Source organism: Zalophus californianus, chromosome 4 (genome assembly GCF_009762305.2).
Source record: "Zalophus californianus isolate mZalCal1 chromosome 4, mZalCal1.pri.v2, whole genome shotgun sequence".
NCBI classification, from domain to species: domain Eukaryota; kingdom Metazoa; phylum Chordata; class Mammalia; order Carnivora; family Otariidae; genus Zalophus; species Zalophus californianus.
The window spans coordinates 21,784,832-21,808,219 of NC_045598.1; the positions used below are offsets into that span (position 1 = coordinate 21,784,832).

General features: G+C 36.2%; 1 protein-coding gene and 1 non-coding gene across 19 annotated transcripts in view; both read left to right on the plus strand.

Annotated features, from left to right (window-relative positions):
* The window catches only part of EPB41 (erythrocyte membrane protein band 4.1), a 195,725-nt gene that overhangs the window by 145,019 nt on the left and 27,318 nt on the right, over window positions 1–23,388 (plus strand). For 9 of the 18 annotated variants that reach the window (XR_004820034.1, XM_027571680.2, XM_027571708.2 and 6 more), the window contains 4 exons: window positions 3,538–3,594; window positions 3,747–3,785; window positions 4,744–4,806; window positions 9,872–10,048. Coding sequence is in view for 17 of the 18 variants with exons in the window: in XM_027571680.2 (XP_027427481.1) it covers window positions 3,538–3,594; window positions 3,747–3,785; window positions 4,744–4,806; window positions 9,872–10,048 (336 nt within the window). In the remaining variant the exon portion in view is untranslated. Of the gene's footprint in view, window positions 1–3,537; window positions 3,595–3,746; window positions 3,786–4,743; window positions 4,807–9,871; window positions 10,049–11,820; window positions 11,872–23,388 lie in introns of all 18 variants that reach the window. The other 9 variants (XM_027571617.2, XM_027571673.2, XM_027571634.2 and 6 more) reach the window with 5 other exon arrangements.
* Window positions 418–524, plus strand: LOC118356942. Its single transcript, XR_004820051.1, has one exon. It is a non-coding gene; the product is annotated as a U6 spliceosomal RNA (small nuclear RNA).

Below are 23,388 nucleotides of genomic sequence, written 5' to 3' on the forward strand. Positions count from 1 at the left end.
TAAAATGTAATTTGATTTCCTAAGATGAGTATATGTGCAACATACCTAGAGAATATCCCAGTTAGTATTACATAAGGCACATCCATGTGGTTGTTCAAATCAAATTGTTTACAAAAAGGTGAAGATCCTCATGTAGGGGCGATTATGCCACTGAGTTGCTTACAGTTCTGAGTTGACCCACAGTCACTGACCTTGTTGAAAAATCACCAATTAGTAGATTTCCCAGGATTAACCGTAACTGGACTGATCTTTTATGTGTTGATAAGCTTTTGAAACACATTTAAGCAGTGATGGAGTTGAGATGTTCAGATTTAATGACATAAATACAAGTATCACTGTTGACAACAGGAATTAATAGAGGCAGTTTTTAAAAGAAAAAGTACATTTTTATATGTCTGTTAAGAAATTTAAAACAAAGTGCTCGCTTCGGCAGCACATATACTAAAATTGGAACGATACAGAGAAGATTAGCATGGCCCCTGCGCAAGGATGACACGCAAATTCGTGAAGCGTTCCATATTTTTGATGATGGACTCTGAAAAACAAACTGAGGGTTCTAGAGGGGAGGGGGGTAGGGGGATGGGTTAGCCTGGTGATGGGCATTGAGGAGGGCACGTTCTGCATGGAGCACTGGGTGTTATGAACAAACAATGAATCATGGAACACTGCACCAAAAACTAATGATGTAATATATGGTGATTAACATAACAATAAAAAAATTAAAAAAAAAAAAAAAAAGAAATTTAAAACAAAAAAAAAATTTTTTTTAAACCATGTAAGACCTTAGTAAGTGCTCTCATCTTGGCAGATGGATTAATCCTGTTCTTTTGGACCTGGTTCAATATCTAGTTAATATCTGTAGAGCAGTGGCCAATTTGGCTTTGTTTTGACTGTATTTAAAAAAAAATAAAAACTGTTGAACATGACATGCCATTTTTACTGTCCTTTGAGACCAACTTGAGTCCAAAGAGAGAAAAAAATTGAGCAAATGGTGGATATTTGTATTTTTTTTTAACCTAGCCAGATGTGTATGATACTGACCATCAGGTTCAGTATCAACAGTGCCTTTTTAAGGTTAGACTACCTTAGTTTTTTGCTTTTTTGTGTTTTTTTTTTAAGATTTTATTTATTTGACAGAGAGAGACATAGCGAGAGAGGGAACACAAGCAGGGGAATGGGAGAGGGAGAAGCAGGCTTCCCCGTGGAGCAGGGAGCCCGATGTGAGGCTGGATCCCAGGACCCTGGGATCACGAACTGAGCCGAAGGCAGACGCTTAACGACTGAGCCACCCAGGCGCCCCTAGACTACCTTAGTTTTTAATGTTAGAATATCTCATCTGGCACTTTTGACTATCCCTCCATTTGTTGTACTAAATGGGAAGTGTTGGATTACTGGAGTTGGCAAAGGAATCTTTTTGAGTGGCTAAGATTCCTTTGGTGTCCTGCTAACATACTTGTTCTTTTTTTTAAAGGTTTTATTTATTTATTTGAGAGAGAGAGAGCAAGCATGACTGGGGGGCAGAGGGAGAGGGAGAAGCAGGCTCCCTGTTGAGCAGGGAGCCCAATGTGGGGCTCAATCCCAGGACCCTGGGATCATGACCTGAGCCCGAAGGCAGATGCTTACCCAACTGAGCCACCCAGGTGCCCCGATACTTGTTCTTTAGCCTATAGGTCAGACAGAGGTATCTTCAAGAATAGGTTCCCGTTGCTCTTGGGACCTTGACAGAGGGGAGAGATCATTTCCTGGTATATGCTTCCCATTTAAGTGCCAGTAGGTGGTTTTCTTGCTGATTAATTCTGTGTACATACATGTTTTGAGATACTTATGTAGAGATCAGACTGAAAATCACCTCTGATAACCTTCTATTACTATAATAGTAGTGACAGAATGAGTTGATTTTATTTGTAGCAGTAGAAAATAATTATGGAATTTACCTGAAGCCGTAGTTATTATGTAAAGCAATAGTAGTAATAAAATAACCTTGTAACACTATATAAATTTCATTATCTAACATGAATTTGGTGCCAGATAGAGGTAGCTTTTTGCATCTTGAATCATTTGACAAGACCTGTTTTGTGGGTATGGAATAGTACCTCACCCCTATGTTCTCATATAATGTTCTCTGAAGGGGCACAACCACCTTTGCTACTTGGCCTCCACTCTTAGACTGAAGTAGAGTCTCTCAATTTCTTGCTGCTAGAAAAAAGCAGGTCATTATTCATTGAAATAAGTAATTTAAGCTTTACAAAATAATTTAAAACTACCATTTGCTAAACATTCCCAACTCTGTGGATATATTATCTCCACTTTATCAATAAAAAACTTAGAGAGGGGAAATAACTTGCTAATGACCATACAGCAAATATAATGGGATTCATAATAGAAATGACCCAAATTGTCAGTTATCCTGGTAGTTAAAAGTACTGTAGCTGGATGTGCTTATGATTTATTTGACAGTATCACAAAGTTTGGTGTTATGTTCTCTACATTCTGTCCTAGGGAAAGTAGCACAATGACATTATACTCCAAGGTAATGCTACCAAGTGTGATTAAAAAGAATGTGTCAAAACCACAGATTGGTGGGGTTCTATAAAGAAGTTAATGATAGGAAGTGATTGACTTGATCCTTAATGAAAAGTTTTCTAATTTTGAAATACCTACTGCTTTAGGCATTGCTCACTCTAAAATGCCTCCTTTTAATTGTCTGGGTTTCTTAAATTTATACTTACTCCATTTTGGGTGTATAAAATGACTATTAGTAAAGGTATTTCAAAGCTAGGCAGGAGGCCTTAGTTATTCTCTTCCTACTATTAAGGATGAATCTTGTTCATCCACCAAACACATGGGCTCCGTCTCCCTGGAGAGGAGATTACAGAGTGCTGAATGTTGCCCCTGAGCCCTATGTGTGCTTATTTATAAATCAGCCTTGGAAGTAATTGCATGCATCAGTAACAATTTGGATTGAGTTTATTTTGATGTTTTGTTGTCTAATAAACTCAAGGATGAAACTGCCTCCTTAAATATATTGATCAACTAACAATTTTTTTTTTGTATTTACCTGCTTTGTGTCATATGTGGTTTATTATATGTGTGCTTTAACTGTAAAGATTTTCTTTTTGTCATGTATGTCCTACCTTGATATCTTCATTTGTAAATTTGTTTTTAAATGTTAAAGAACTTCTAGATCATAAAAAAAAGCCAAAACAAAAACACATGCCTTATTTAAGCCCAAATTATTTTTTGTATAAGTACTTTTTTGTTAATTAAGTGTAAAAATGTTTGCTTTATCGATGGAATAATTATCTTAATTTTCTTTTATGATCATGTGGCTGTCCATATTACCTCTTCAGCCTTGAAAATATGATGGCGAACTAACAGATGACCGTTGAGAGTAATGTCCTTTCCTGTCACACCCCCATAAGACTGCATCATGTTGATTACACAACCAGCTTAAAGATGCAGTTTATTTGGAAATAATGCTTCTCATAGAAACCTACTAACCTAAAATGTTTTTACCACTTTATTTCTTAAATATAGGTGGAAAAAACCCACATCGAGGTCACAGTACCCACCTCAAATGGTGACCAAACACAGGTTTGTGCCAACAGACCACTTGTTCCTTTTCTCCTCCGTCCTCAATTTTTTTCTTCTCCCCAACTCCCTTCCCTTAAAAAATATTATAAAGGTTCAAACAAACTTCAATAAGCCAATATTTTATTATTTTTCTTTTTTTTTAATAATGGCAGCTTGCAGAAAAAACTGAAGATCTGATAAGAATGAGGAAGGTCAGCCATTTTTCACTTTCACAAAACTGCATTACCATCACCCATGCTGACTTCTACAGTGTGTTAAAAAGACAGTGATCCATTCTTTTCATTGATTTCTCTTCATCAGAAATTACTTTCAAATCGCAGATATATATTTGCACATATACATATTTGTATACACTCGCATACATATGTATACCAAAGAAATTATAATCCTATACTATTTGTTGAAATTCCCAGGAGGAAGATATCTTTTTAAACACAATGAAATAACTAGTGAAGACCAAACCTACCCTTCATGTTTAAACTTTATAAGAAATATTTCAGTGGCACCATATTTTTGGAATCATGGACAATATTTGATACATACTTACTATGGAAACCATCATAGCAGCAACTCCTGGTTTTGTTAATAACTGTGTGTTTTGCTGCTCTGCACCCATTCTTCCCAACTATAGAGTGGGATGTATTAGTTCTTACTGAAGAGAATATTGACTAATCATGTATTAAGTGCCTTTAGATCTTTCTTATGAAAAGTATTAGAGATGTACATACTGTGGTATTACTAAGTATAAAATATAGCTCAAAAAGGTAAATAATGTTTTAAAGCATTTCTCCATGCCATGGAACATGGAATTTCAAAGCTTCTTAAAATCACGTATTTTAAGATAACCCTCAAACAGTTCAATTTCAAGAGTGAGCATAAAACAACTTACGTAAGAAGCCAATGAAGCCAGGAGCACTGTCTGTTTAAATAAGGTCATCACTTTCTTCCATCATTCATGAATAGGGTCATCTGTTTTCTAGTGGTAATGTGTTCTGTGTATGTCCTTGTAGTTTTGTGACCATTTCATGTTGGCATATGCTGCGCTGTGGACATTTAATTTTTTTGGTTTGCCAATTTGCAGTTTTTTCCCGCAAGAACAACATTTTAATTTTTTATGCTTTTCTGTTTTTCCCTCTTTCATTTTCACAGAAAAAGAGAGAGAGACTAGATGGTGAAAACATTTATATCAGACATAGCAATTTAATGTTGGAGGTTTGTATGAACTTGAAGCTTATTTTAGTTGGTTGCCTATAACCTTCTGCATTCTTTGCAATCATCCCTTTCTTTATGCTGCGTTTGGTTTTGCATGCCATTGCATGAAAGAATTTTAGGTTTAAAATGCTTTTGCATGTTGGTAAACATGAAGATATGCAACCATCTCTCCTTCTGACTCTTTTTAGTTTCCATCTGTCATACTTACCTAAAAAATATATGATTGGGACTACCCCTGCTTCTCACGGTTCCATTGTTCTATGCACTTGTAGAAAATTCTACATCACTGTCAAAAATTCCTTGAACTTTCCAAGAATATAAACTCCTATATGTCCCAAGCATCAAATTTGTACTGTATTTTTCATCTTCTGAACTGAGAGAGTGTGGAAAAGTAGGAGAAATGATCACAATTCAAAATGGAGTTAAAAATTGGGGAATACCAAAAAATGACAGGACAGTCAGGAAAGAAAAAAGATACAGGAAGGAAAGAAGGGACCTGGTATTTAATCCGTAGTTAATATGATATAAGATAGTTTAATTACAAAAACAGGTCTGTGGCCATAAGATTATTATTTTAAAGATAAGAAAATTGATGTTAGAGAAATTTAATTTGTCTGTGGTCACAAAGCCAGTAAATTGGTAAAGCTAGGATTTGAGTTAGGGTCTATCTATCTTTATTAAACTATACTTTTCCCATTCAGAAATAGCAAGATACTGTCTATTATAGGAATTGTGAGGTCATTTTCTCATTACATTCAACAATAATTTGTTTTTTACCAGAGTTATATTAGTATACTTATCTGGTTTGGGGCTCAACACTGGATAGGGAAATATGAAGCTAATTAGAAGGGTAGGGGAACTCTATGAGGAAAAAATAAAGAACATGGAGTTACCTATGTGGAAAACACTGAAGTGACATTAGTTTATAACTCACTAAGACTCTTATATAAAAAAGTTGACCAGATTATCTTAACCATCTGAGCCACCCAGGCGCCCAAAAGTTGACCAGATTATCTTATGATTTTGCTCAAGACAGAGCCAAAAGAAAGGAATATAACTCTGATACTGGGGATTTTAACTTAAATTTGAAGGAAATATAAATATAAATACAGAGGAAGATGAAGTAGGGAGGAGAGAGACAGTAAACAGTTAAAAAATAGCAATGAAATTATTTCAAGTTATTATAGAAGCTATGAAGGAAATAAGCAGTATGCTGTGCTGAGAAGGGAAATCTACTCTGAATAAGATGGATGGAAGTTTTCTCTGGAGAGATAACATATTAGCTGAGACCTGAAAGATGAACGTATGAGAAATGTGCTAAATATTATTAAACTGGATATCTGAAGAAACTTTTTAAAATAGAACTCTGGTTTAATGTAATGGCCTCTAATAGTTATTTAACTGTGTCTTATTTTTTGTCAAAACATATATTTTGAGTGCTTCCTATGTATAAGGTACTTTAATAAAAGTAATAAAAATTATGGCCAGCCTTCATTAATCACGTACTGTACGATGGGCACAATATCAAATGCTTTATGTACACTTACCTCATGTAACATGAGGTTTTTTAAGGCTGGACTCTAGGACATCTCAAACTCAGCAGCTAGATCTCTGCTTGAGCTCATAACTAAAACTAGACGTGAATGGTTCTGCTTCCGGGATTAGGAAGAATTACAGAGGTCAGTTGATGTACTTGGCAATGTAACATCTCCCAATCCCAAACATGCCTTTTTCTTCACTAGTCCATCTTTAGTGCTTTCTTTTGTTCTTTTTTTTTTTAAAGATATTATTTATTTATTTGACAGAGTGAGACACAGCAAGAGAGGGAACACAAGTAGGGGGAGTGGGAGAGGGGAAGCAGGCTTCCCGCTGAGCAGGGAGCCCGATACGGGGCTCGATCCCAGGACCCTGGGATCATGACCCGAGCCGAAGGCAGATGTTCAACGACTGAGCCACCCAAGCGCCCCTTTAGTGCTTCCTTTTAACTGGAACCTGCAGTACCAATCATATATTTGTCATTTGTTCAATGAGGTGTGTTATGGCTTCTGAGACTCACAGAGTCCCTGTGTGTGATGTGTTTTTTTCCCCCAGCATTGCATTGATAGCCACAAGAGGGGATTTCTTAATAAGTGTGTGTTTGAAAATTAAAACTACTAACTACTTTTTGAGAACATTTTGTATTTAATGGTTTGGTTTGGCTGCTGCTAAAATTATAAGATGATAAGTATCAAAAAGTATCTAGCCTAAAAACAGCCAAAGTAATTTGGCTAACCATCATTCTCTAGTTACAAGTAAAAAAAAAAATTTTGTCTCCCTTCCACCCACCCCCCCCACCCAATAAGGATGTTCTCTCAAGTTATCTGTCACTCTAGCAGAATTTTTTTGTTTTGTTTTGTTTTTTTAAAGCATCTCTCCTACCCGACCCCCACTAATGCTTTGTTCTGGCCAAATAAGGTCGAGTTCATTTTTAGATCTACCGCCTCCTCCTCCATCTCCCAGAGAGAACCTGTAGCAAGTGTCTATGACAAATTCTATTTGGAACAGGTCCCTTTGAGATCTTAATTTTACTCTGTGCCCCCACAGGTTTCTAACAGAGCCAGCTAAGAAGGATGGAGAAAGCTCCTTCAGAAGCTACTGATTTTATTGAAACATTTATTTTTCTCAGGTTCCAAACCAATCAAAAGCTAGGCAAGAAGAGTAACAAATCACCACTCTCATATTAAGAGGCTAACCCAGAGAGTTATGGTTTTACCATAGCATCTCTTGCTCATTTTTGTTTTGCTCCATTCATACTTGTAACTCTCCCAAATGTGTTAAGTTGTTCTTGGACCAGGCAGATTTTTTTTTTATAGATTTTATTTATTTATTTGACAGAGAAAGACACAGTGTGAGAGGGAACACAAGCAGAGGGAGTGGGAGAGGGAGAAGCAGGCTTCCTGCTGAGCAGGGAGCCCGATGCAGGGCTCGATCCCAGGACCCTGGGATCATGACCTGAGCCGAAGGCAGACGCTTAACGACTGAGCCACCCAGGCGCCCCTTGGACCAGGCAGATTTAATTTCCAGTTAGGAGCTGGGTCACAGGGCCTTACATGCCTTGTGGGTCTCAGTTGCTTAGCCTACTACTGAGTCTTTGACCAAGCTTATTCATGCTTTTCTTTAGCTAGTAAACATGCTTTTCTTGCTTTCAGCTAGAATAAAAGTGCACACTGTTGTTTCCTCATGGTGAAGCCCATATTCCTGGGCTGTACTCACATTGCATCCCAACAAGCAAGAGGTAATTTTATGGGGAAGCTACAGGATTGCCCTTGTTGGGTTAGTTTTCTCTTTGATCTCAAAGCAAATATACATGGTTTAGTCTTGCAAAAATAAGAATGGACTAGTAAGTGAATTTTCTGAATGAATATCTCCAGAATCAAAATTATGTTGTGTGCCTCACCAATTCTTTTTCCTATGCTATTTTCCCTTTGACATTGCTTTCGAAAAAAATTTTATTTAGTTGAAGCATACGTTGCTCCAGAAAAATTTTTCAAACAAATTTTTATTTAAATGAGTTCCAGTTTTTTTTCCCAAAATGTGGTGATTTCCCACAGAGAAAGAAAGAAAGAAAGAAAGAAAGAGGCTAATCTCAAAATTTACACAGCAGATTAAAAGATATATTTAATATTATGCTTTTCTTGGATACAGAGCTGCCGTGATATATAATAAACACAGAATTTTTAGCATTCATCAAGTGACAGGTTCCCACATATTTTGATCTCAAGCATAGATCTTCTGAGCTTTTTTGGACAAGTATGTTGGACAAAGAACATTTCAGTTTTTGTCTTTAAGTTGTATTTCCCATTTTATTTCTGGCCAAGTCGCCTTTTAAAAGTTTTATATGCCTCCTGTTAAATAAACATGAATGTTATTTCTAGCTTTATTAACCTAAGTTTTGATCCTTTCTCCCTGTAGTATCCCATTTAAGGGTTATTAAACCTAGTTGTCCAGTATCCATATCTGCTGGAACAGTTGAGATGTTTTAAATTGTTGAGAAGATATATAAGGTATCTGATGAATTCTTGTTAAATTACTTCCAGTCCATTGAAAGTTACTGGAAGAAGGTCCCTATTTTGAATTCTACTAAGGGATGAAGTAAAGCTGTCAGTAGCTGAAAGGCATAAAGCTTTTTTTTTTTTTTTAAGATTTTATTTACTTGAGAGAGAACACAGAGGGAGAGGGAGAAGCAGACCCCTACTGAGCAGGGAGCTGGATTCAGGGCTCGATCTCAGGACGCTGGGATCATGACCTGAGCTGAAGGCAGACGCTCAACCAACTGAGCCACCCAGGCGTCCTGGAAGTCATAACGCTTTTAGTTTGCATGAATAGTATTGGTAAAGAAAAAAAGCCATTATATTACATACCTGAGTGATTTTTCATAGGTGGTAACAATTTGCTCTCAAGGCTTGAGCCAGAAATTCTAGTAATAAATTCTTATAACAAGAAAGGGCTATTACTGTTTATCAAAACCAGTAATATCCACCTAGTAATAAGGAAGCAAAACTGTCTCTAGGTAGAAATAGAGGGATGCTGTATGATTGCAACTCACCAAAGCAAAGCAGCTTTGGTGGCAGTTGCATCTTTTATCATGTCCTTTGTTTAATAGTTGCTCCTTATCTATTGCTGTTTCCATCCTGCCTGAGCAGAGCCTCAATCAGTTCATATCAAGCCAAGGCTAATTGAGCTGTGAGATTACCCTCTTAGGATGAGGAGTTGGAGATCTAGCGCTGCGTCCTAATGCGAAGAAAAGTTGCAAAATTAAGGAGCGAGGTCTCTGGATTACAGAACTGCTAAGAGCTGTGGGGTTATGATGCTTCACTGCTTCCAAGAAAAGCACCTCATTAAAAAAAAAAAAAGCAAGCAAATATACCATGTCATATATTTAAATTTTAAATGCAATTTATGGATTAGTAACATCTGCCCTGGATGTGGTGTTTTCTACCAGTGCCCATAGTCTGGTGGGCTTCCCTTGATGTGTTTTTTTCCTCTGAGTATTTATAATTTTGCATCTTTGTCCTTTCAACTACAGGATTTAGACAAAAGTCAAGAAGAGATAAAAAAACATCATGCCAGCATCAGTGAGCTGAAAAAGAACTTCATGGAATCTGTACCAGAACCACGGCCTAGTGAATGGGATAAACGCTTATCTACTCACTCCCCATTCCGAACACTTAACATCAATGGGCAGCTTCCCACAGGAGAAGGAGTGAGTACTTTGTCCATGTGACCACCTGTGAGAATGAATGAAATAAATGTATTGTATAGTAATGTTCTGTATGTGAATAAAATAAGTAAGTTTAGAGCTGAAATTTAGCTTTGGTTCCTCACCAGTTCATTGCAGCTTTAAGGTATTCATAATCAAACACTTGTTTTTTAAGTCATATGGGCTACCCAGTCGAATTACAGGAGCCATTTAGAGCTACCATTAGATGACTAGGCTCTTGAGAACTGCCTCCTTCTGGCTAGTGTGTGTTTACAAATTGACCATAAGCCAGTGGAACTTTATGTTCAAACTGTGCCTCCAAGGACCAGAGAGTTTACTAAATTTAGTAAGGTCAAAATTGGAACAGGATAAACATTTTTTTTAAACTTTATTTGAACATTTGTACAACTTAGAAATGTCTGGAATGGTTGACCACAATTATATAATAAACCAAGGAGGTCTCTAAGCCAGAGAATGCAGAACACCACATATTAATGATTGTATTTCAATTTCAGAAAAATTATTGACGATTCGTCTTTATTGAGCAGCATCAAACTTTTAACATGTTGTTTTATAAGATAGTCACAGAGGAAGTTGGAGATACCTTTCAGAGGCTGCTTTTTTTGTGTTGTTGTCATTACCTATTGTAGAAATCCTACATCTGACTAAGTGAATCTGTGTGATGGACACCTTAAAAGTTACCTTAAGCATATATTTAAAAATTCTTTACTTAATTTTTAGCCTATACAGGTTAATATTTATCTAAGTAGTCACAATGACTTAATGAGTGATGATAATGATTTTTAAAATTATATGCCTGGTTTTCACCAATAGCAATAGCAATTCTAGTCAAGAAAGGTAGTGATGTCTTAATAACTTAAAAAAACTTGTTTTTATATTTAGAATTCATGGTAAACTATTCAACTTTGTTTAGTTTCTGGAACTGGAGAAGATGATAAAAGTTGACTCATAAAGGGTACTTTTTATATTTCTCAAAATGTGATTGAAATTGGCTAAAAATTCCCCGAGTAGAGTCAGACCAGTTTCACCAAGTAAGACTGGAGAATTCTTGAATGATGGGTAGCTAGTTACCGGGGGTGATAGGATGCAGTTGTTTTTATTCACTGTCCTCTTCAGCCTCCATTCCCTGATGTAAATGGACGTCACTTTTATCTAGATAATGTGGCCTGAACCTCATGAGACAGTGACTCTGCTTTCTATAAGCAGGAGAAAGTCTTGTTGCCTTGTTGCTATCTTGCCTGGTTAACCCTCTCTGTAAAACATAACTGCATATTTTCTAGAAGTTTTCTTTTTGACTCTGTGGAAGTAGTAAAAGATGCTCAATTTCTTTGAAAAAGTAACTTAATGCTCTCTTGGATGAAGTTTGGTAAATTTGAATCAGTCTCCATTTCCAGAAAATATCTTATATCTTAATAGAAACCTTCCAGAAATCGTCTCAGGGCTGGTTGGAAATGGGTATGTCATTCTGTGGACTTTAAAGAAAGGACTTTTATAAATTAGATTGGTGGGGAGTACTTGAGCCACTTTAGCTCTATGCTTCTGTATATTACTCCTCTAAATGAATAACAGAATAAATAAGAAGAACTGTCCTATATAACCTTTTATAAAGGATAACTCCACTTTCTGGCATATCTTACTTTTTCTTTAATAATTAGGGCAATATTTCTGTTCTCTGGGGATACCTCTTCCATCTTTGGCAGCATTGTTGTTGCATTGCAAGGCTACTGAATTTTACATAATTTGTGTATGACCAGGTGAAGAAAACCTCTGTCCTTCCCTCGGAAAGAAAGGTTGGTGGGCCAGAGGTAAAGCTGCTGTTATGACTTGTGCTTCTCAATCCAAATTTGCTCTTGTCATGGCACTAAGCAGATATTCCCCCCAGAACTGAACAGCAGCTGCTGAGTAATTTTTTTTCTTTTGGCTCTACTAGTAAACACCCCACTGCCTTTTGACCTAACACATAACATTTCCACTGCTGCAGCTTTTGCAGCTTTCAGTTTGCTTATTTTGGCGCATGGCTGGTTGAAAAGCTGCATGAAGATGTAAATATGTATTCAGAGAGAAAATGAATTTAATTGTACCCTATTCTTTTTATGTTGTCTTTCTTCTCCCTCTTTATATTCTTTTAAAAATCATTATGATTTTGCATCCTTTCTTTTCCTTTTTTCTTCTTTGCTGACCAGTCCCCCAGCTACTTTCTCCCTGATACATATCACTTAGGGGTGTGCAAAGAACCTGTGTCAAAATTCCAAACTGATCAGAGAAGGCTGGCCCAACTGAGAGAACTTAGAGCCAAGTTTTTCCTTTCATAGATAACATCTCTTGACTAGATGGCAGAGCACAGAAATTGTCGGGGGAGAAAAACTTCTCAGTTGGACAATTGGAAAAGACAACTTACCTTAAAAGTGTCAAAAGTACTTTGCTTAATGTGATGTATAAACCTTCACGATGGTGGTTATTTTTAATCATGATTCTGCAAGAGGGGGAGGGAGTTTACAGTTGTTGAGATTTGTGGGGGGTTTTCGTTTGTTTTTGATAGACCTTGGAGGCACATATAAACTTTTATACTTTTGTTTTTCTTTTGCAACCTTTAAAATGTATGGGATTAAAATTTTCATTCCCTTCAGCAAAAGCTAATTGCCATACTGAATGAACTGTTGCAGCTTTTAAAGTGTATATGAAGGGATATGAGGATAACTTTTTATATTCTGCCATTCTATTTGTAATAAAAGTAACTTTTCTGTTGGCGAGAAGAATTCTTCATTATTGGCTTTGCCCAAGTGATCTAAGAAAAATTGGCAGCACTAAAACAAGGAAAACTGACCCAAAATTCATATGTGAGTATCCTTCAAGGAAGAACAAATATTGTAACTAAGGAAGTCGAGCAATTGCTTGAACTTTCAGGACTTCTAATGTTCATTCATTCAAAAAATTATCTATTGAACACCCTACTGTGTTACAGAAACTTTGCTGGGATAAATTGCCAAAGTAAAGTGAAATAAAGAGTGTCCCAAAAAGATCTTCCCAAATCCTTTGCACATCCCCAAGTATCATTTTTGAGCATTTTTCCATCTGTCATTTTGTTCATCTTTCTCTGTCTTTCTTGATCTTCTACCGTGAAAGCAGACACAGCAACGTGCTCTGTTAGTGCAGGATGAAGAGAAAATTAAAAGGCAAGAGAGATCTACTGAGAGAGCCTTGCCCCAGCAAGACAATGAAGAAATTCTTCCCAAGGTTTCTATTCCAATCCCTGAGGATCACAAGTCTCTCAAAAAGTGCCGCCTCTACTCTAGTACTTTTCCATCTCCTCGTATTCCTTTCCTGATGTCTTTTCTCGTGATTCTTGCTTTGGCTGTTTGGTGGTTGGTCTTTCTGTGATCGGAAAACAGGGTGCTCATCTGAAATGTCAAGACTAAAACCATTGAACTTTTGTCATTTAATTCTACTATGTTATCTCCTGTATGATACCCTCTGATCTTGACAGTTCACTGTCCTAGGGGAGCTCTTTGTGATCATTTTTCTGTCAATAAAATGTTACTCTTTGTAGAATGTGTATTGTGGGGTACAAAGGAGTAGCAATGGATTGCCCATGCCAGCTTTCCTCCCTGACATTGAACAAGTTCAGACAAATCAGATTTAAGCATATGACACTTGGTACTTTCCCCAAAAGGTTTAACTCTTTTATCCTGCATGTTCGTATTGTTCTCTGCTGTTGTGTCCTCTCCACTGTTACACGCAAAGTAGGATACTCTGTAGAAACATTTGATGGAATATTTCCTAATCTTCTATAGTCATTTGTGTGGCATGGGCTCTGTAGTTTAAGAAAAAAAATTCAACTTGCTAATTTTTCAAAAGCCTTAAAATGATACGTTTTAATCTATGAATCCATAGCCACTCCTTTTCTTGAGATATCAAACCAGTATTTACAAAGGCCTTTTTTGGAAAAGGGCTTTTGACTTCTGTGGCCTTCTTATGTGTACTTCTGAAATGTGCAGGGAAAAACACCTTTGTCCTGCCTGGTGTATAGAAGGGATCTGCAAAGGTTAAATGCCAACTTTTCACAAGTAGAATGTTGATGGTTTAAGGAAAATGGTGCTGTGCTGGTGCCCCTTAGCCTCCAGCCAGGGCTGAATTTCCAGACCACCGGTACCCATCTTTAAAAGTCCTAGAATACAGATTTATTCAAGATCTGTACATAAATATGCCCTGTCTGAGTTAATACTGTGTTACTTCTTTATGACTTAAGTAATTACATTGCTAGAAGCAATATTTAGCCATTATCACAAGCTTAAAATATATATTGATATATTGTTTTCCTGATAGACTTCAGACCTTGTTTATTCTTACATTTGTGTTGAAATCAATTGTTTTTAATTGATGACCTTGTGAGCTAAAGTTCTGTTGTGACAAGTATGTGTCCCTGTTTGCATGTTGATTTTTAAGGCTTCCCTGAAGTAAATATGAGTGTGCTTTGTTTTCACAACACAACTCAGATGCCTAACCTGTTATTTTTTACCTCGGTATTAATGACATCTTGCATGTAGCTTACTTTTTATGGCACTTGAATGTACGAATATGGATGATTTGGTTAATGTTGTCTCAAATATTTGTTTTAAAATCTGAGTTCATGGGGTTATCAGACTGAGATTTTTGCACTTTGTTTTACTTCTCAACACTTTTTAGTTGATGAAACTTCTAAACAAGACTTTTTGTTTTTAAGATGATGGCTTCTTACAGCAAAAAAAAAAAAAAAAAAAAAAAAGGGAGAGAGAGAACACTAATGCCAAGAATCTTTTGTCCTTCAAAACCCACCACGATCTATTTTCTCTGGAGACATGTAGAAATAATTCTCTGGTATTTCTTGAAAACTGCTCTTCTGTCATTATAGGCTTTCCCAAAAAATGGGAAAAGAGGTAAGGGGTGGGTTGAGTTTTAAAATCTGTTATGGGTGTGTATCTTTCATGTCACAGGCTATGTCTGTTTATAACAAATATTTTGTAACTAAGCATATTTCTTGATTCACTCATAATAAGAAAAGAGAGACCTCAATCAGCCTGACACGTTGCGAAGCTGTCCTCTGACACAGAAAGTGATCATCATAAGTACTCCCCTTTATCTTTAAAGTAGAAGTGTAAGAACTTTCCTTATGAAATAACAAAACTATAACATTGGTTAGAGTCTTTTAAAAATTTTTCAGGGAACTGAAAAGGAATTAATCAGAAGCATTTTAGAACTGTTTACGATTATATTTCCAGTTTTCATCCTGGTACACAGCTTTTTAGTAATTATTATTGTAAACTTCACCTTGGATTTTGTTTCCCTTTGTATTAGAGTTATTCCAAGTCCATTAAAAATCTAGCATAAGCCAATAATATTTTTCACTTTTTTGAAGTGCAGCAGGAATCCTCAGAGATCCTTACTGACAGTTAAAGAAGAGGCCCTTTCTTTGATTGATAGGATAAGAATGGTTGAGAGAAGTGCCAAACCTTTGTATTGGATTAAGCTGGTCAGTGCAGGTTCAAAAGATATACCCATCACAGTTATCAGAGGAAAAATACTAGACATTACAGCTTTGTATTAACTAACGTTGATACTGCTGATATTTGTAACAAAGCTGTAAATAGTCTTAGTTTCCTTCTCACATCTCATTCCATTCTGAATGCCAGAGGCAGATCCAAATAACTGTGTATTGGTTTTATCCTGGTTCAGCTTCTTAATGGCCAGTTGATAAGTAAAAACAAAACAAAAACAAATAATTTGAACTAAAAGTATCAGTACAGACCAGTAAAAAGTCTTGGGTTTTTTTTCCTCGGTTTTACTATTAATCATTTCTAGGGTGACTCTGAGAAATTCACTTAACTACTTGGTGCCCAGATTTCCACCTAGTAACACAGAGACAAACCTACCTCATGAGAATGAATCTGTAACGTGTTCTAGGAACCAGAAGCTCTGGTTGTTGTTCATTTCTTGGTCTTTCGGGGACTGGGAAGATGAAAACTTAAAAACCAACAGACAGTAATTTCTTGGAATTTTTCGTATGAAAGCAAGCAGTTAAATAGTTGTGTTAATTTCCATCTACTTCTTACTGGTATTTGACCAAGCATTTAAAACTACTGAAGGTAGAAATGTCTTTCCAAATTCATCATACTCTTAAGCAATTCCTCTTATCCTTATGGTATTCTTACAGTGGACCAAACTTGAAAATAAACCCAGCATCAATCTTTTGGACCTATCTTTTAGCCATTTTCTTATGCTATCACTTAGAATATGAAGGAGATTCAGTTTGCATGGATCAATTTTACAACTTGTTTACATCTCTGGTAAAAGTTTTGTAGGGAGAATATACTGACTCTGTTGAGTAATACTAGACTGGGGATTTTCTGTGGATTAGGTTTCCACTTGTCATCCTAGATCCTAGTACATTTCTTTCTAGTAAATGTAAATTTTTCTCTGAATTTTCTGTGGATATAAGCCAATTTACTGTCTCCTACATTCCTAATTTACTTTCATAATATTTCCTGCAGATAAGCATGGAGAATACAGTAGGCATAAGAGGTTTGGTTATTTTTTAGAAGGCATTAGAAAGCAAAATTTATGCTTGGGCTTTACCTAGTGATTACTTATTTACAAAAGGAAGACAGAAAATTCAAAAATAATATGAGACACTTTAGCATTGTTGCTGTTTTTTGTTGTTGTTGTTTTTTGCCAAACGTATTGAATATAGTAAAGATATATAGAACTTCTCTCCAGTTTCCGCCCCTTGTATTCTTCACAGAAATTATAAAATCCCAAACTTCTTTACAGCATTCTCTACCACACTGAGAAGAAAATATTGCTCGTTTTTATTGCACTCAAACTAACCCTGTTGTTTGTAATTTTGGTACTAGAAATGGAGACGAGTCCTTATTCTAGTCTCCATTGCGCATGGCATGTGGGATAACTGTATTGGCCTCCTCCACATTGTAGTGGAGAGTGAGTCAATGAGTCGGCTCTCATTTCTGTTTCTGTTACCCCTCATGCCTTAGGATTTCCTTCTTTACTGCAACAGAGCATGATACAAACAAACATTGGTGTGGACCTGGGATTGGGCACCGGAAACGGTTAAGAAGGGATGGCTGTTAGAGCGAGGAAGCCAGAAGGCCATCAGTGGTGGCTATGATCAACAATTACAAATTCATGGAGTATTTCACTATTCATAAATGAAATTCTTATCATACTAGAACTTGAAAGACAAAAAGAAGTAGTTTGTTACTCCCACAGATCAGAAATACAGGCTAAAAGCTAAATAACTTCAGTCATAGCCTCACTAAATGTGTGGGTGACAGGTCGTTAAGGAAGTGTATGCTTTAGAAATGGTTTTCTGACCTTTTGTGATTGATATCCTAGAGGACAGCCTTCCGCTTTATCATAGTCAGAATCCTGTTTGCAGTAAATAATAGAGTAAGTCTAACATTTCAAAGATTACAGGGCAGGAGAAGCATGAGTCCCAACTATCTCTTCAGGTCCCCCCCATATCATTAAAGGGTGCAGTTTAGTCTCTCATTTTCTCCTCTGTCTCCTTAAAGAAGAGTCTTCATATGTACAGGATCCTATCTCAATAAAACACAGAGACTAAAAATTAAGAGGAAACCATGGTTACTACTATGCATTTGTTCATTGCCCTCATTATGTATTGCAGAGATGCGAAGAGGCAGCATTATCAGAATTTTAGGGTTGGATAAGCCCCTAATCTAACTCTTCTCCACTCCAATGCTTGACTCTTCTGTACAATATCATTTAGTGACTTAAAACCATGTATAGACCAAGTGGTCTCTAGCCTCCCAAGATACAGCATACTACATCTTTGGACATCTCTAATTTTTTGCATATAAATCATTCTTATATTAACTCGAAGTCTGTTTCCCTATAGATTTCAATTCTTGGTCCTGAATGGAGGCCTTCTGAAGAATTTTCTATCTTCCATATTATAAACTCTTCACATAGTTAAATGTAACTCTCATGTTGGAATTAATCATAGTTTTGCACTCTGATAACTTACCATCTGATATAAAGATCTGCCCCAGTCTTCCTTCTAGCATGTTATCCTGCTTTCTTCTTTCTTTTTTCTAGCTGTTCTTGTTTTATCAGCTCTTTTTCTTTCTGGCTCCGTTGCCCATAGGTTGCTTGCCAATGGTTTATTCATCTTATGTTCTTACCCATTGACTTGCCCTCTCTTTTAAAAAGAACATCTTGAAATTCCTGGAAATTCCTGAGCTTCTTCACAGATGACACAGGCACGTGGGATTTTTTTTTTGTTTTGTTTTTAGATGGAAAGAGTGGAGGTGGGATAGTTGTGTAGCTTTGGAAACTTCTTGTAGCTCAGAATCTGTTGACAAGACAGAATCCCTATTCTAGTTTGAAGAAGCATACTGCCAGAGCCTGCATTCTAAGTTTGCTTGCCTTCTCTGACTAATCTTTACGTACTTTAGCACCCCATGTGATTTAATTTATATCATTGTGATATGATAAACTTATGGAAACTTACTTTCTGTTTAACGTTCTGATTATGGCTGAGATCCCCACCAGAAAGTGGTATTAAAAATTTGAAATGTTGTTAATCCATCTCTTTTAGCTTGTACCTGTCTCCTCAAAACTGTGAGATTCTTAAAGGTGAGAGGTTTTGTTTTTATTCCTCTTTGCCAATCTGTCACCTTTGTATCTCTGATACATAACAAATAATTAAAACTTGTTAAATCGGATTAAATGATTAGTCACAGATAAACTCAAACTTTTCACGTAGAATCTCTTGTATTGGGACACAAATTTATGCCAGATTAATCACCATATGCCTAATCAGTATATGCAAGTAGCCCAAAAAACCATATATGGGCCAGAAGCCACTGTCTCTCTTATTAATCCTGTAGTGTGGCCCGTGGTTTCTTCAAAGAATCTACTGTGGTAGGTGTCAGTCTCTCTTGTTAATGTCTGGTAATTTGGTTCATTTAAAAGCTCTTATCCATTTACCAAAGGTAATAACCATTTTCCCTATGGAAGGTATTATTGAGACTGGGTGCTTGTTTATATGTATAAAATGCATCTCGGAGTGTGATACCATAAAGGGAAACCTGATATTTGACAATTCGTGTTTATCTAAAATACATTGCAGGGAAGAGTTTGATCCTTTTTTCTTGTGTTTCATATGGTATAAAAACATCAAATGTATCAAACTCTTGTGATATCAAGGGTTTTGTATATCAGGTAGACCAGGAGTTGGCAGACTTTTTCTATAAATGTCCAGATAATAAATATTTTAGGCTTTGCAGGCCATATAATCACTGGCGTAAACACTCAACTTTGCCATAGACAATAAACAAACAAATGAACATGAACGTATTCCAATCAGACTTTATTTATGGACACTGAAATTTGAATTTCATATAATTTTTATGGTCACTAAATATCATTCTATGTTTTCCAAACCATTAAAAAATGTAAAACCATTCTTAGCTCAGAGCAATACAAAAACAAGGAGCGGGCTGGATTTGGACTGTTGGCTGTAGTTTGCTGATCCCTGATAGAGGTCTAGAGAACCAGAGAACTGATTAATTTACTTTCTGACTTTGTACTATTTGAAGAGCTGTAGATGCTCTTAGCATCTTTATTCAGTGTTGAAGTATTTTTGGTCTTGTTTATGACTAGAAATGGAAAACAAAATGCAAGGCATTTGTTTCTGTTTATTTAGCAATTGGGGTGCACCAGAACTGTAATCTAACATATCTGTAGCCACCACAACACCCCTGCCTCTGTTAGTTTTCCGGGTTGTTCAGTGTTAACTGTGCTCTTAACATATTTAGTGATAAATTCAGCTAACCCCTTTGTGTGGTTTGGTTTTCAAGGGTCTGCCTTCATTTTCCCCTAAGGAATAAAGAAACAATTCTCAAATTCACTTTCTCTTTAGATAGGTTTCAGAGATATCTAACAAACATGGTAAAGAACGTGAAATGTTTTTTTACTCTGAAGCTTTGGTACACCTTAGTGTTTCAAGCAGTTGTATAAATTTAAGGTTGGGAATCTAAGGAAAACATTTTAGAAGTGTTCCTTTTTCTAAATAAAGAGATTTCCCTAAGAGGAATTCCCCCCGATTCAGGGCCTATTGGGGAAGTATTTACCAATAAATCAGAATAAGATAAATTTATATTCTTTCAGAAGTGTCTTTCCTTCCTAGTTGACATGGACATGATTGTGTTCTGAAGGAGTCCTTGGTCTGTGTTTAGCTTTGGGAGGTGCTTTTTAATAAATCTGTGAACTTACGTTCCTTACCGTTCCCTGGTCCAGGATGCTTTAGCTCTGATACTAGGCTGAATAAATTGTTTATCCCTTAGCAGTTGAGCAAGATATTTAAGCCTAAAGAAATCGGCTAAGAACTTCTCTTTGGAACGTTTTCTTTGATATTTTTCTTACATTATTTGCTGTTAATATGTAAATTTATCATGAATAAATCTTACTGAAAATCTGATTCTGGGTGATAGTAGTCATTAAGGAAATAGGAGCCAGGAATGCAGTATAGAGACCCACTCAAAAAAAAAAAAAAAAAAAGGAAAGGAAAAGAAACCTCTGCTTCAGGGGATTAGCAAGAAATATTGTCAGCCAGTCTTTCTAGAAAAGTTCCCTTGTTTTTCACTCTTCTCTATGTCCCAGTAATTGTCTTTTGCTCAGTCCTAAAGCAGAGATAACCTTGACATGTGTTCAGTTCTTAGACTATTAATGTTTTAAAATCAGCTTCTAACTCATTTGACTTATTTATACCAAGTTTTATAAATAACTCTTTTCTAACCATCTTAATCAGTCACTACAACACACGAAATTGTCGCATCTGTTAGAAGCATTTTTAATATGCCGAGTTTGTCTTTTGTTTTTTTAAAAAGCACTCTACAAATTAGTGGTTATTAACCATCCAATATTGCCACTGTGATCATAGTGAAGAGTGAAGAGTGGAGTGGGTGTGGATATGTGGGTGTGAGGAGAGCGTGCTCCTGTAATGTGGAATTAACAGAAGGTATACCACTTTATCTTTCACTTCACCTTGGGTAAACCTTGTCTCTTATGTTACTCTGACAGTTCTAGATTCTATTGTATTACCCAGGTAATTACTTAAAGCTAACACTCCACATTTTGAAGTGGTCTGTTTACTAGCTCAAAGTATGTACTTCATGGCCATGTCTGAGTAGTATAAAATTTTGAAGAGTTTCTTCAAAGCCATGTTCTTCTTAGGAACTTGTTGAAAATGTTAACATGGAAAGTCATTTTCATTATTATAGGATTTTTCAGGAAGAGAAGACGCAGCTAGTTAGTATCTAATAATAGTTTCCTGTTGTATTTAGTTCTGTGGAATCAAGATGCTATTTTCTAGATATTAAATTGGGCCATAATGTTTTTCTAAGTACTTATTATGTATTCAATCATTTTTTGAATTGAGACCTCTGAGAAATCCTGCCAAATATATTTAATTGTGTTCCATACTAAATGATCAGAGTTTTTGTACTGGTTATAACTCCTTCCTCTCCATCTCCATTTCTCTATCTTAGCCCTTCTTAGTATCTTGAAATAAAATTGACCAAACAAAGGCTTCTGGTCTCCTAGACTTGTTTAGTATAACTTTTAATATTTGCTGAAAACTTTGACTTCTATAGCTCTATTCAGGTTTGAGAACACTCATATGATCTGTGGAGTCCTTGCTGGTGAGTGCAGTGTTAAGGCAAAATTTTCTATTACTAATAGATAAAATTTTGCATCAGGCACTTTTTTTGAAGCTGTTTGCTTTTACAGTCACCTTTTCTGGGGATAATCTAATAACAGCACTATTAAGGAAATTATAAAAACCATGTTTGAAGGATAACTGTCATTGGCAAATTTCGTTTGCTGGCATTTGTTAAGAGGCTGCATTATGGAGTGATTTTCTTATAATAAGCAGTTTTACCAACTGTAATTTAATAAAGGCCAACATCTAAGTAAGCTCCTTTATCCAGATGTAATCTTTATACGCCAGAGAATAGCAATGAACCATGAAAATGACTCAAGTTTTGTGGAGAAGCTAGTGAGCACTACCAGGATGTATTTCTAGAGAGGGACCAATAGCATACTAACTTTATTTTTAAAAGAAAGTGGGGGTGGATATAGCCAAGAGAGAAAATTTAGAATGAAGAGAAATGTATTGCAAGATAAAGAATGGCACACTAGAGAGGAAAGACAGAATTTTTAAATCATCTTTTGCTAGCCACATGGTTACTCTGTTGTTAGTTTATCCCCATCCTGAGTGTTTGTGATTCTAATGTCCTTTTTCAAACTGTCGGCTGGCCTGAGTTTTCCACTGAAAGCGTACCCAAACTATTATTTATGAGGCTTTGGGGGTTGGGGGCCAGGGAATGATTTTCTTTTTGGTGATTTTTGTTCTTTCTTCATTCGTTTCCTTTTTTGGCTGAAGAATGGGCTATTGCTGCTTGACTTGTCATCTTTATGTGCTGTTAATACATGGCTTTTACAAAAGAAGCTATTACCACGTCTGATTTATCTCTTATTGCAAGTGCCCATATAAAAGCATTTGTTTTAACAGGTTTTTGAATCATCAGGTTGACGTTCCTACTGATTATTATACAACCATAGGAAACACCAATAGTATTAATTTTCAAAATAGGAATAAGATTACAAATACTGAAATTAATATATAAAGACATATGTTTTGTTTTGTTTTAAAGAGCTTTCCCCCAAGGCATTTAAAGCTGTTCTTTGCTGAAACATAAACTTGCCCTGTTTTGTTAAAGAGAAGAATGTAGAAACAAAGCACTCGCAATTAACTGATCTAATCAGGATTGGATTCTACATTTTTTAGTTTGCATGTTGCAGACTATTTGGGGGTATTACTTAAATAGACTGTTGATAAGTTAAGTGACTGTAATATTTATTGTTTACTTTAGTAAAGAACCAGGAGCTGGACACTTCTGCTGGGTATCTTCCTTCTGTGCTTAGCAAGATAACCTCAATTCCTGCTGGTTCTGTGGGCATTTGCGGTGCAAAGCGTTTCTTACTGGGTTTGCAAACAAGGGTAATGTGCTCTGTGGGTGTATGTGTGTCTGGGCACAGCCCTGTCCCTCAATCCTATTGCCACCTTCTACTCACTCCCTTTTTCTCATCAAATTTATTTTTTTAATTATATAAATCTTATTAAAAAGTCCAACGAATACCCAGATCCCCTTTTTGTGACATACGGAAACACCAATAACAGTTTAATGTATTAACTTTCCCTGAGGTATTTGCATTTGAACAGGTCACAAAGTCATTGCAAAGAT